At 47.4% G+C, this 12,590-nt stretch overlaps 2 protein-coding genes across 3 annotated transcripts; one reads left to right on the top strand and one right to left on the bottom strand.

The window, feature by feature from the left end:
• The first annotated feature begins 920 nt into the window (after nt 1-920).
• On the top strand, nt 921-6,088 carry Ly6g6f (lymphocyte antigen 6 family member G6F). 2 transcript variants are annotated; one of them, XM_070024133.1, is made up of 6 exons: nt 921-998; nt 2,585-2,917; nt 3,003-3,266; nt 4,414-4,569; nt 4,885-4,951; nt 5,098-6,088. In XM_070024133.1, the coding sequence occupies exons 1-6, from the start codon at nt 941-943 to the stop codon at nt 5,120-5,122; spliced, it is 903 nt and encodes a 300-aa protein (XP_069880234.1). In that variant the 5' UTR covers nt 921-940; the 3' UTR covers nt 5,123-6,088. The 2 variants fall into 2 exon arrangements, with proteins under 2 accessions (XP_069880234.1, XP_069880235.1); XM_070024134.1 differs by lacking the exon at nt 4,414-4,569.
• Nucleotides 6,089-6,470: 382 nt separating this feature from the next.
• On the bottom strand, nt 6,471-8,866 carry LOC138828240 (lymphocyte antigen 6G6e-like). Its single transcript, XM_070024136.1, has 3 exons — nt 8,736-8,866; nt 7,752-7,877; nt 6,471-7,650 (listed from the first exon to the last, which is right to left on the bottom strand). Exons 1-3 carry the CDS (start codon nt 8,785-8,787, stop codon nt 7,424-7,426), a joined length of 405 nt encoding a protein of 134 aa, XP_069880237.1. The 5' UTR covers nt 8,788-8,866; the 3' UTR covers nt 6,471-7,423.
• Nucleotides 8,867-12,590: the final 3,724 nt, after the last annotated feature.

The raw sequence follows: 12,590 nt of genomic DNA, 5'->3' as shown, positions 1-12,590 counted from the left end.
GAAAGAATGTATGGCAATTGCTGAGATAACTACTTAGGAGAAAGAACTTCCTGTTACTCTCTTTCATTTACTAAGAGACTTGCTAGATCTAGGCCTCCGTGACCTTACTATTAGAGAAGGAACAGGAAAGATCTTATGGGACAATTAAGGCCTCTATAGAAATAAGGTAAAGGTTAGAAGGTGACAAACGTCGAAACCCATTATATTTCTTAGAGATAAGCCGGAAACAAGTAACTTTTAGGCGACCAGCTAGTGACTGCCCAAGAATGAAGCCCTGCAGCAAGATTATGTAACCTTTTGCCCTTTCTCATGGAGACTTTTGCTATAAAAGTTTGTTATCCTCTGCATTAAATCGCACTCAGCATCCACTCCTCTTGTATGTGAGTTGTCTGTTTGCCATCTCCCCACCTATTCCAGTTCCTCCCCTAGGTGTCCTCCGGTCATCCCGACAGAACCCGGCCCGAGGCACTCTACCACTTTGAGGCTTCCAGTTTTGTAATTGGAGATAAGAGTCTCAAGGATTTTCCTCCCTGGGATGGTTTGAACCTTGATCCTCAGATCTCAACCTCCTGAGTAGCCAGTATTAGAGAGAGAGAGATGAGCCACTGGTGCCTGGCTTTGTTTTACTTTTTTTTTTGGTCAGTTGTGGGGCTTGAACTCAGGGCCTGGGTGCTGACTTTGCATGATCTTAATTGTATAAAGCCACACCTTTCTACACAAGAACAACCTAGACCAGGTCCTTCCCTGCCCTCAGGACAGAACAATATTGGTCACTTTTTTCCCCAGTAGACGAGCCACTGAGTTTTATCACCCCAGCACTCCCATCCCCTCCGGAGGCCCATGTGACTCTAGGCTGGGGAGTGTGGGTCTTTATCTGTGCTGTGCTTCCTCCCTGAGAACACCAGGTCTTTAAGCAAACAGAGCTTAGCAGGCTCTTCCCATGGCAGTCTTATTCCTCCTCGTTCTGTACCTATCTGGGCTACCACTGGCTGATGCAGGTAAGGGTCGGGATGGGGATTCTCCAGCTATTAAAAAGGTTGAGGAGAAGGGACACCTTGTCTTCTCACTAGGAGCCTGGAGAGGCATCTTGACTCAAGAAGACAGACTTTCCTCATTTGACCTTTTCTGCCTGTAGTACTTGAAAAGACATAAAGGCACCCAGGGTCCAAGTTATATCATTTCTCTCTTCCTTTATTTGTTCATTGATTCATAAATTCATGCCAGGGACTCACTATATAGTCCAGGCTGGCCTTGAACTCCTGGATTCCAGTGCCATTTGAGCTCACCACCAGCCCATTCTCATTCATTTATTTATTCATGCATTCATTCATGCTGTTTCTGGGGTTTGAACTCAGGGCTTGGGTGCTGTCTTTAGTTTTTTTGCTCTAGGCTTGCACTCTACCACTTGAGCTACAGCTCTGCTTCTGGCTTTTTTGAAGAAGTACTTAATTGGAGATAAGAGTCACAGACTTTGCTGCTCAGGTTGGCTTTGAACCATGATCCAGTGATCTTAGCCTCCTGAGTAGCTAGGATTACAGGCATGAGCCAGCAGCTCCCAGATGCTTCCATTATTTTTCACATAGACTCTCTTCATGTTTTGCCCAGGCTGGCTGGACCATGCATGATCTTAATTGTATAAAACCATACCTGACCTTTTTTTTCTTTTGTCGGTAGTGAGGTTTGAACTCAGGACCTGGATACTGTCCCTAAGCTCTTTTGTTCAAGGCTAGTGCTGTATGACTTTGAGCCACAGTGCCATTTCTGTTTTTCTGGTGATTAATTAGCGATAAGAGTCTCACGGACTTCCCTGCCTGGGCTGGCTTTGAACCATGATCCTCAGATCTTAGCCTCCTGAGCAGCTAGGATTACAAGTGTGAGTCACCAGCACCCAGCCACACTTTTTTTTTTTTTTTTTGGTCAATTGTGGGGCTTGAATTCTGAGCCTGGGCTCAGTCCCTGAGCTCTTCAGCTCAAGGTGAGCGCTCTACCACTTAAGCAACAGCACTACTTCCAGTTTTCTGAGTGGTTTATTGGAGATAAGAGTCTCCTGGAGTTTCTAAGCCTGGGCTGGCTTTGAACTGTGATCCTCAGATCTCAGCCTCCTGAGTAGCTAGGATTTAGGGCATGAGCTATCAGTGCCCAGCCACACCTGACTTTTTTTTTTGGGGGGGGGTCTGGTCATGGGGCCTGAACTCTGGGCCTGGGCGCTGTCCCTCAGCTCTTCAGCTCAAGGCTAGCGCTCTACGCACACCTGACTTTTTAAGATAAGTCTCTAGAACTTTTTTGCCAGGACTGGTCTCAAACTGTGATCCTCCTGATCTCTGCCTCCTGTGGGATTACAGGTGTGAGCCCAACATCAGTCTTTTCTCTTTTGCCCTCAGATTATTTCACTGGCTTGGAGGGGGAAGGAAGGCCTTTATATTCTCTCTATCTCCCTTTCTTTGTAACTGTCCCCTCAGTAATGGGCTCCCCAGTCAAACTAGTACTGAGAGATCTAGAAGGAGAGAAAAATAGAGGTTTGAGGACAAGTGGAGGCTTGTTGATGTGAGGCCTTCTCTATCCTTATACAACCATCTCCTCACAGACAGCATCCAGGCCATCTACGTGACCTTGGGGGAGGCGATGGAGCTGCCATGTCCTTCTCCACCCACCCAACATGGGGACGAACTCCTGTCTTGGTTCTACAGCCCTGCGGCAGGTTCTTCCACAATTCAGGTGGCCCAAGTTCAAGTGGCCAAGTCAGGCCTAGATCTTGGGAAATCTGGAAGAGAATCCAGGCTCAAACTCTTGGGAAACTATTCTTTATGGCTGGAAGGATCCAAGGATGGAGATGCTGGGCGGTACTGGTGCATGGTGGTCCATCAGCAGCATCAGAGGTACCAGAATTGGAGGGTGTATGATGTCTCTGTGCTCAAAGGTAGGTGTGGAGATGAAGATGAAGGGTCACTGGGGGCTAGGGAAGCCCACACCAAGCCCTGAGAGGTCTCTCTCTCTCTCCCCAGGATCCCAGTTCTCTGCAAAGGCCTCCAACGGATCCTCCTGCTCTGTTCTCCTCTGCTCTGTGGTCCCTGCCAGGCGTCTGGACTCTGTGACCTGGCAGGAGGGGAAGGGTCCCGTGAGAGGACATGTTCAGTACTTTTGGGGTGATGGAGCAGCCCTGCTCTTGGTGTGTCCTTCGGAGGGGCTTCCTGGGCACAGAGGCCGGAGACCAAGAATCATTCGCTGTCTCTTGCCTCAAAACAAAGCAATCAATTTTAGCCTGGCAGGTAAACTGAGGGAGGAGATGGGAAAGGATGGTCCCTGTGGCACACCCATATGGTTAGGAGAAGAGGTGAAATAGGAGGCAAATCAGGCCAGGTTTGGGGGGAGAGGGGACACTGCTGGTGGAGTACATCAATGTTTAGAGCAGAAGGCCATTTTTTTTTTCATTGACCAAATTTATTACAGAGAAAGGAGGTTTTTGTTTTGTTTTTGTTGATCATGAGGCTTGAACTCTAGACCTGGATACTGTCCCTGAGCTCTTCAGCTCAAGGCAAGCACACTTCAACTTGAGCCACAGTTCTACTTCTGGTTTTCTGGTCGTTAATTGGAGATACGAGTCTCACAGACTTTCTTGCCTGGGTTGGCTTTGAACCTTGATACTCAGATCTCAGCCTCCTGAGTAGCTAGGATTACAGCCATGAGTCATTGGCACCTGGCTGAGAAAGGAATTTGTTAAGCCAGTTTTCTGAAGCAATTGACCAGCAGCTGAAATCTATGCTTCAGTATAGAAATATTCTATAGTTCTTTCCTTCCTTCCTTCCTTCCTTCCTTCCTTCCTTTCTCTTTTGTCCAGGACTCAAACTTTGTACCTGATGCTTTCGATTATTGGCTAGCACTCTAGGGGCTGGGAAGATGGCTCAGAGGTAGAGCGCTTGCCTTGCATGCATGAGGCCCTGGGTTCAATTCCCCAGCACCACATAAGCAAAAAGAAAAAAAAAAGCTGGAAGTGGCACTGTGGCTCAAGTGGTAGAGCTCTAGCCTTGAGCTGAAGAGCTGAGGGCGCCCAGGCCCAGAGTTCAGGCCCCACGACCAGACTCCCCTCCCAATAAAAGAAATGGGTAATCAGAGACTTTTGGGGTTATGTGTGGAATTCCCATATCAAAGAGTAAGAAAATAGAAATTACTGCTGGGGGAATTGTCTTTTAAAGAAAGGATTTATGACCTAGGTATAAGAATGGCCCCATTGATGGTGAAGGCAGAAGAAAATAATATGTAATTGTTCTGCAACCGAAGGCCACTGTAGAGGCAGGCATGGTGGCAAATGCCTGTCATCCCATGATCCTCAGATCTCAGCCTCCTGAGTAACTAGGATTACAGGTGTAAGCCACTGGTACTCGGCCTCCCTGTCTTTTTTGTCTTCCTTTCCTATAGCCTCCATGGATGTTTCTCCCAGCCTCTGTGTCCCTTCCTCGAGTTGGGATGTGTCCTGGGTCCTCATGCTCCTGTTCACAGTGGGCCAGGGATTTGCCAACTTGGCCCTGGGCATCATGCTCTGTAGACAGAGAGTCCAAGTGACTCAAGACAGAGGTAAGTCCTTCACTTGGATACCAGGGAAAAGGTCGGACTTCCCTCTGATCTCTAATGGAGGGGTGGGCTTGAACTCAGGGAATGGGCATCCCTGAGCTTGTTTTGCTCAAGGATAGTGCTCTTCCACTTGAGCCACAGCTCCACTTCGGCTTTTTCTTAGTAGTTTTGTTGGAGATAAGTCTCCTGGCCTTTCTCTGCGCGGGCTGGCTTTGAACCTCCATCCTCAAATCTCAGCCTCCTGAGTAGTTAGGATTACAGGCCACCAGTGCCCACCTATCTGAATTAATTCCATACCATCTGGCTGCTTTTCCCTAGAGGCCTCCATTCCTCACTTCAAGCCTGAGGTCCAGGTATATGAGAACATCCACTTGGCCCATCTCAGGTGAGGAACAGCTGTAGAGCAGAGGCTTAACTCTGGGACTGAGAAAGGAAGCCCTGGGGTGAGATTGGGGCTGGGGTTCCGGTGCCTGGGAAATGAATGGAGTTATCGTTTTAAAAATCTGACTCTGGGCTTTGCAAATCCCGCAGCCCACCGACCCATAAGACCAGGTGATCTTGGTGACATCAACTGCTGGGATGTGTGACCTGCTGTCTCCTGTGGCCTTCTGACACCTGAAAGATTCCCTGAAAAAAAACCTTGTCAAGCGAGGGAGGGGCAGTGTTGCCAGCGTGACTTTACAGCCCATCTGGCGGCCAGCAGTCACCCATCTTTGTGGGGGAGGGGATGGGAGAGGATTAGTCCATGATGTCACCCCAAAAAGGTGTGGTCTCCTGTCTTGAAGCAGCCAGTGGAGGGGTGGCCTTGAGCACCACTAACTACTATGGAATTGAGAGGCGCCTGGGGGAGCTGTTGAGGGTGAGAAGGGGTGGGTGTGTGCGTATGCACGTGTGTGTGTGTGTGTGCGCGCGCGCGCATGCATGTGTGTGTGCGTGCACATGCGTGCGCACCCACAGGGAGAAATTAGAACAAGCCAGAGATTTGAGCAATGGTAAGGGTATCAGTAATGGTGGGGAGATTGAGAGAGGAGGAAGGGGACTTGAGTCACAGGAAGAAAAACAATGTAGAAGGAGAGAAAAAGATAGAAGCATAAGCAGGAGGACTGAGGAATACTGAACATAGGAAGAAGATTCAACCTGTCTCTAAATTAAGCCAGATCTCCTCTCTTTCCGCCCTAAGTGTGATCCTCATAAAGAAAAAAAAATTGAGAGGGAACAAGCTCCTTTTTATTATTATTTTTTTTGTCAGCCATGGGGCTTGAACTCAGGGCCAGGGTGCTGTCTCTGAGCTCTTGCCCTCAAGGATAGCATTCTACCACTTTGAGCCACAGCACCACTTCTGATTTTCTGGTGGTTAATTGGAGATAAGAGTTCTATGGACTTTCTTGCCTGAATTGACTTTGAACCATGATCCTCAGATCTCAGCCTCCTGAGTAGCTAGGATTATAGGCATGAGCCACCGACACCCAGCTAACAAGCTCCTTTAACCAGCCTCAGACTTCTCTAGATGGGAGGAGGGAGAACTCAGTGAGAATGGGGGTGCTTGTGTTTGCCCCCCACTCCCACTGTAACACCCTCCTTATCCTAAGCACACAGGCTTCCTGTGGTTCTCCATTGGTGTGAATAGCTTATCGCCTGGGATTCCCTGGGAGCAGTGTCTCCTTGCATCCTGGTGTCACAGCCTCTCTCCCTGGGCAGAGGGAACATTCACAGGGCTGGCTATGAGGCTCCCCACTAGGGTCAATAATGCTGGACAAACCTAAGCTGGTGATGGGGGGAGGGCATCTCTGGAGACATGAGCAGGGTGCCTGGCCCCATCCTAGCCAGCAACTACACCAAGTATGCCTTGGAGTCTTGGCTCGAGCTTGGGCCTTTCTGCAGAATCACTTTTGAAAAATGTTGCCTACAACGTTCACACCAAGCGGCTTAAGCTCAGTTATTGGCAGGAAAGATGAGAATGATGCAGATGGAAAAAAGAGGGGAAAATGGTTCTTATTCCAGCACTCCATTCCAACCCATTAAGTAGCTACAGTTCATTCTTAGAGTGCACACCCATGCACACTTGAATGATAAACACACACACACACACACACACACACACACACACACACATACACAAAACATCCTGCACATACTACAACATTATCAGGTTCCTAGCCCTTTTATTAAATTTTTTTGTTTTCTCCTGTAATGGGGATTGAACTCAAGGCCTCTCATTCTTGCCTAACTTTTGTTCTTTCTTTTCTTTCTTCTTTCCTTTCTTTCTTTCTTTCTTTCTTTCTTTCTTTCTTTCTTTCTTTCTTTCTTTCTTTCTTTCTCTCTTTCTCTCTTTCTCTCTGTCTTTCTTTCTCTGTGGGGCTTAAACTCAAGGCCTGGGCACTGTCCCTGAGCTCTTTTGCTAAAGGTTAGTGCTCTACCACTTTGACCCACAGCTTCAATTCTGGTTTTTGAATGGTTAATTGGAGATAAGAGTCCCGAGGAACTTTTCTGCCTGGGCTGGCTTCTAACCACAATCCTCAGATCTCAGCCTCCTGAATAGCCACCAATACCTGGCCCAAATTACATCTTTTCTAGCAAGATTCTGTTCATAGTGCCCCTTCAATCCCCATGTTTGAGACCAACAGCTCCTTCAAAATGGCTATCCTGACAGAGTTCTGGGGCTGAGGCTGAGAGGGAGCAGCAGCACTTAGTTCTAGAAGAGGCAAAAAGACACAGAGCAGGTGTTCCTGAATGGATACCTGCAGGGGCTAGAATAATACCTATAGGACCCAGCTCTCAGGAGGGCTCTGGACAAAATCATGTCCATGCAGGTCTTTCCAGGGTTGTGGTGATGGAAAGGCTGGGGATCCATACAAGGCTAGTGGAAAAGGTGTCCTCCCCAGGTGAAGCTGACTGCAAGGAGGAGCAGGGTGGTGAGGAGGAGGCTGGGAGGCCACTGCAGCGAGGTGGCCGCATTGCACAGATCCTGCTCACAGCAGTGATGCGTCAACGTGTAGGAGCGAAGCCAGTAGGTGGTATGGCCCGGCAGAGGGCACTGGGCCCTTGGAAGGCAAGCTTTCCTCTCGATGACCTCATCATTCTGGTCTGTGGGACAAAGGAGGAATAGAGAGACAGAGGCAGCAGGAAGGGAAGGAAGGAGGAAGTAAGGAGGCACCCAGAGAAGGGTCATGGGATCAGAGTCCTACCTGAGATGCCAATGCTGGTGCCACAGACCTCGTCGTCCTGACACTCAGTGGGAACAGGGTAGCAGGGTTTGGCAAAGGTGCAAGTGTAACAGTGGAGCCGACCTCGGGCAGGGGAGGTGGTGAGACCTGTTAAGTCAGCAGAGAGGAGGGCAGGGAGGAGAAGGTGAAGGGTAGGTCCCAGATCCTACAGAGGAACACCCAGAGAAAGTTGACACACAAAGGAGGAAGAGAGGAGACATGAAATAAATGGAGGCAGGGATGGGAAAGTGGCTCTGTGGTAGAGTGCTTGCCTCACATGAGTAAGGCCCTGGGTTCAATTCCTCAGCACTACATAAGCAGAAAAAGCTGGAAGTGGCGCTGTGGCTCAAGTGGTAGAGTGCTCACCTTGAGCTGAAGAGCTGAGGGACAGTGTCCAGGCCCAGAGTTCAGGCCCCATGACCGACAAAAAAATAAAGAAAGAAAGAAAAAGAAAGAAATGGAGGCAGGCAGAAGTAGAAAAAAAAAGAGAGAGACAGAAAGGTGGGGAGAGAACATGCAGGGAAATAAAGGCGAGACAAGAGAGAGACACAGAATTGAAAAACATCCAGATATGAACAGAAGCCAAGAGAATATGTAAGAATGACACACAAAAGCCAGACCCTTAATGAAGTAGAGAGAGGACGTGAACAAAGTGGATGTCAACAGAGATAAGAAAATAGGAATGGACAAGGATCAAGGGACCCAGCACCAAGCAAGAGATGAGATAAAGGAGAGCAGAAAAACAGATCAAAGAAGCAGCAAGGGATGATTTGGAAAGCAAATTTCTCTTCCACCTTACCAGGCAGGCCTGAGGCCAACCCAAAGTTGATCTGCCCCCAAGTCCCTGGCTTTTCTCTTGGCCTTCTTGCCAGCTTACTCTCCCTTCCAGCCCTCAGACTCCTCCTCAAGCCCCAGCCCCAGTGCCGCTCTCCCTCATCCCCTAAGATTTCCCCAGACCACGTTTACCCAGTGCTCCACAGAGGAACAGGATACAGAGGAAGATGCTGGAGGTGCCCATGATGGAACTCGGGCGCAGGAAATCTGCGAGAATGTGATCAGCATTCAATGTGTGCAGCGTTTAAGCAAGATAGGGAGGAACCAATAAACAAACACTCCTAGAGAGAGAATCTGGGGGTGGCACGGTGACAATTCATCAGCCTGATACAGCAGGGCCCCAGCCCTCTGTTCTTGGCACCCAAAATCTCTCGCCCCTCCCTGTCCTTGCCTTGAGGGTCTTTTCTGTTCTCTCAGCGTTGGTAACTCAACTCTGTCTGCCGCTCCTGAGTTGCGTCTGTCGCCTTCTCTCCTGTACCCCACCCTCCTTCCCGCAAACTGTTCTCGGTTCTCTCTGCTCCCTGTTTTCCCTGTCTGTCCCTTCAGAATATGTCTGCTTCTCAAGGTCATACTCCTAAACAACCTTGGCCTAGATGGTTAGTGTGTGTGGTGCTTGAGTACCGCATCAATAATGCCCACTCACCCACCCCCACACCCCACTCACAAAGCCCAGCTGTGAAGGGGTGGCCACACCCTGCTGGCATCCCTTTGATCCCCCCCAAGCCTCAACATTCCTACCCCTCTCTAATTATCCCTCCCAGCTTTACTGCCTTGGAGGAAAGAATTAATCATGAGTGGAACTAGAGGGACAGATGCTTTTCCACTGGGGAGGAAGCAGAAGGACCAGGAAGGAAGCTCAGGTAGGATTCAGGAGGAGGGGAATATGGCAGGCTGGCAGACTGGGGTTGAAAAGATTGAGGACAGGGATGTCGCTCAGTTGTGGAGAGCTTGCCTAGCAGGTTTGAGGCCCTGGCTTCTATCCCCAGCTCCAAGGGAAGTACCTTAAAAGGGTAGGTGCAAAGTGGGGAGGCTAGAGGAGAAGAAGGGGGAGGACTTGGGTCTCTTGATATTCTCTCTCTCTCTCTCTCTCTCTCTCTCTCTCTCTCTCTCTCTCTCTCTCTCTCTCTCTCTCTCTCTCTCTCTGTCTCTGTCAGTCATGGGGCTTGAACTCAGGACCTGAGTGCTTTCCTTGAGGTTTTTTGTTTTTGTTTTGTTTTTTTCTTTGTTCAAGGCTAATGCTCTGCTCCTTTGAGCCACAGCTCCACTTCTGGTTTTGAGTGGTTAATTGGAAATAAGATTCTCTCAGACATTCCTGTGCAGGCTGGCTTTGAACTACAATTCTCAGATCTGAGCCTGCTGAGTACTTAGGACAACAAGAATGAGCCACCAGCACCTGACTTCTCTTAGTATTCTTAAAAATTACTGAAGACTCCAAAGAGCTTTTCCTTATGTGGGTTATATCAATATTTACTGTATCAGAACTGAAAACAGGACATTTAAAATAGCTGTTGGTTGATTCATTGAACAAATAAACAATTAAATGATTACACATGAACAAAACATAGTTTTGTGGAAAATAATTTTGAGTTTCCAACCTCATAGTGGCATTGCTGCGTTTTTGTGAATCTATTTAATGGCAGGTTTAATAGATGATGACTAGTTTTCTTTCCACTCCCTGTCCCTTTTTAAAGATAAACCAGTAAGATAAGTCATTTATTATCATTATCGGGTCTTACATATTGTACAAAATTATGTATACTATCCTTTTTATAAGTTTTTGGAACAAGGTCTCATTATATAGCCCAGGCTGGCCTAAAACTTTGACCCAACTGCCTCAACCTTTTTTTAAATGCTGGAATTACAGGTGTGTAAAACCATGCCCACTTCATGCCTTCCCCTTTTTTTTTTGCCAGTCCTAGGGCTTGAACTCAGGGCCTAGGCACTATCCCTGAGCTTCTTTTGTTCAAGGCTAGCACTCTACCACTTGAGCCACAGCACCATTTCCAACTTTTTCTGTGTTTGTGGTACTGAGGAATCGAACCCAGGGCTTTATGCATGCTAGGCAAGTACTCTACCACTAAGTTACATCCCAGCCTTTATTTCCTTCTTTTTGGTTAGTTGTGGGGCTAACTCAGGACCTACCTGCTATCCCTAAGCTTTTTCACTCAAGGCTAGTGCTCTACCACTTTGAGCCACAGCTGTACTTCTAGTTTTCTGGTGGTTAATTAGAGATAAGAATCTCATGGAGTTTCCAGCCCAGGCTGGCTTTGAACCTTGCTCCTCAGATCTTAGCCTCCTGAGTCACTAGGATTATAGGCATGAGCCACTAGTGCCCAGCTCCTTTCTTTTCTCTTTTTCTTTTTTTTTTTTTTTGGCAGTCCTGGGGCCTGAATTCAGGACCTGGTCACTGTCCCTGACTTTTTGCTCAAGGCTAGCAACTCTACCACTTAAGCCACAGCACCACTTCCAGATTTTTCTGTTTATGTGGTACTGAGGGATGAACCTAGGGCTTTTTCTGTTTATGTAGTACTGAGGCATGAACTCAGGGCTTCATGCATGCTAAGAAAGCACTCTACCTCTAAGCCACATTCCCAGCCCCTGCCCAGCTCCTTTTTAAAATTGAAGTTTTTATTTCAAAAAATTTGAAACAGGGCTGGGAAGGTGACTCAGTGATAAAGTGCTTGCCTCGAATGCATGAGGCCCTGGGTTTGATTCCTAGTCTTGAGCTGAAGAGCTGAGGGATAGCGCCCAGGCCTAGAGCTCAAGCCCCATGACTGACAAAAAAAAAAAATTGAAACATTTACAAAAATGCAGAGAATTAAACAGTACATATCCCCCAAAATCAATAATCATATACTCACGGTAAGTCATGGTTCATACATATCAAATTCCACACTCTTCATTTTGTATTAACTTACAGCATTGGATAATTTCAACAATAATTATTTCAGTACATATTTTTCAAAGATATATAAGCAAACCAACCTCATTTTATCTAAGCAAAGTGTCTTCCAAAACATTTAACCAAAACACCATTATTACATGTGTTTTTTTTTTTTTTTTTGGCTTGTCATGGGATTTTAACTCAGAGCTTGGGCGCTGTCCCTGAGCTTCTTTGCTCAAGGCTAGCACTCTACCACATTGAGCCACAGTCCTGCTTCCATTTTTCTGGCAGTTAGTTGGATATGAGTCTCATATTCTGGGCTAGTTTCTAATGGCGACCCTCAGATCTAAGCCTCCTGAGTAGCTAGGAATACAGGATTAAGCCACTAGTGCCTAGTTTATAGGTTTTAAATTAACTTTTTTATTAGTATTGTTTTTGTTGGTGGTGGTGGGGTTGTTTTGTTATTTTTATTTTTATTTTTTGGTCAGTTATGGGGCTTGAACTCTGGGCTTAGGCCCTGTCTCTGTGCTCTTCAGCTCAAGGCAAGCACTCTACTACTTGAGCCACAGTGCCACTTCCGGTTTTTTAGTAGTTTATTGGACTTAAGAGTCTCACAGACTTTCTTGTCTGGGCTGGCTTTGAACTGGGATCCTCAGATCTCAGCCTTCTGAGTAGCTAGGATTACAGGTATGAGCCACCAGAGCCTGGCTAGCCTCAGTTGTGTACAGGGGTGTTTCACTGTGACATTTCCACATGTATACAATGTATCAGCCTCAGTCTGGGCTGGCTACATTTCCCTTCTCCATTCCATCTGTAAGGATGCACTGATTTCCATTGCAGTGTATGCAAAACAGCCAGCCTCACACAGATCTAGAACTGCAATAAGGAAGCCCCTGAGTACCATTTGAAAGACAATTAGGGATCCCTAGGAATCCTTAAGCCACAATTTTAGAACTGCCACTAAGCATGGGGGAATTTGAGACTTCAGAAGATGCAAAGAGCTCCTCCCTGTACCCTGGAGCCCCAATGCCTGCTGGGGAAAGACTCTTCGCTACCATTTTATAGCCCTATAAAGCTCAAGGCAAGGGGGATATAAAGCTGAC

This window comes from Dipodomys merriami, unplaced genomic scaffold, assembly GCF_024711535.1.
Source record: "Dipodomys merriami isolate MVZ:Mamm:240054 unplaced genomic scaffold, mDipMer1.0.p SCAF_16, whole genome shotgun sequence".
Classification (NCBI taxonomy): domain Eukaryota; kingdom Metazoa; phylum Chordata; class Mammalia; order Rodentia; family Heteromyidae; genus Dipodomys; species Dipodomys merriami.
The sequence above is the reverse complement of the archived record's forward strand: the minus strand, read 5'-3'. Positions and strand labels throughout refer to the sequence as shown.

Excerpts from the sequence above, each read along its gene's own strand:
- Ly6g6f (XM_070024133.1), top strand. The coding sequence starts at position 941 with ATGGCAGTCTTATTCCTCCTCGTTCTGTACCTATCTGGGCTACCACTG. Across the intron at positions 2,918-3,002 it reads TGATGTCTCTGTGCTCAAAG|GATCCCAGTTCTCTGCAAAG; the intron begins GTAGGTGTGGAG and ends CTCTCTCCCCAG. Across the intron at positions 4,570-4,884 it reads CCAAGTGACTCAAGACAGAG|AGGCCTCCATTCCTCACTTC; the intron begins GTAAGTCCTTCA and ends GCTTTTCCCTAG.
- LOC138828240 (XM_070024136.1), bottom strand. The coding sequence starts at position 8,787 with ATGGGCACCTCCAGCATCTTCCTCTGTATCCTGTTCCTCTGTGGAGCA. Across the intron at positions 7,878-8,735 it reads GTTCCTCTGTGGAGCACTGG|GTCTCACCACCTCCCCTGCC; the intron begins GTAAACGTGGTC and ends CTGACTTAACAG. Across the intron at positions 7,651-7,751 it reads CACCAGCATTGGCATCTCAG|ACCAGAATGATGAGGTCATC; the intron begins GTAGGACTCTGA and ends TTTGTCCCACAG.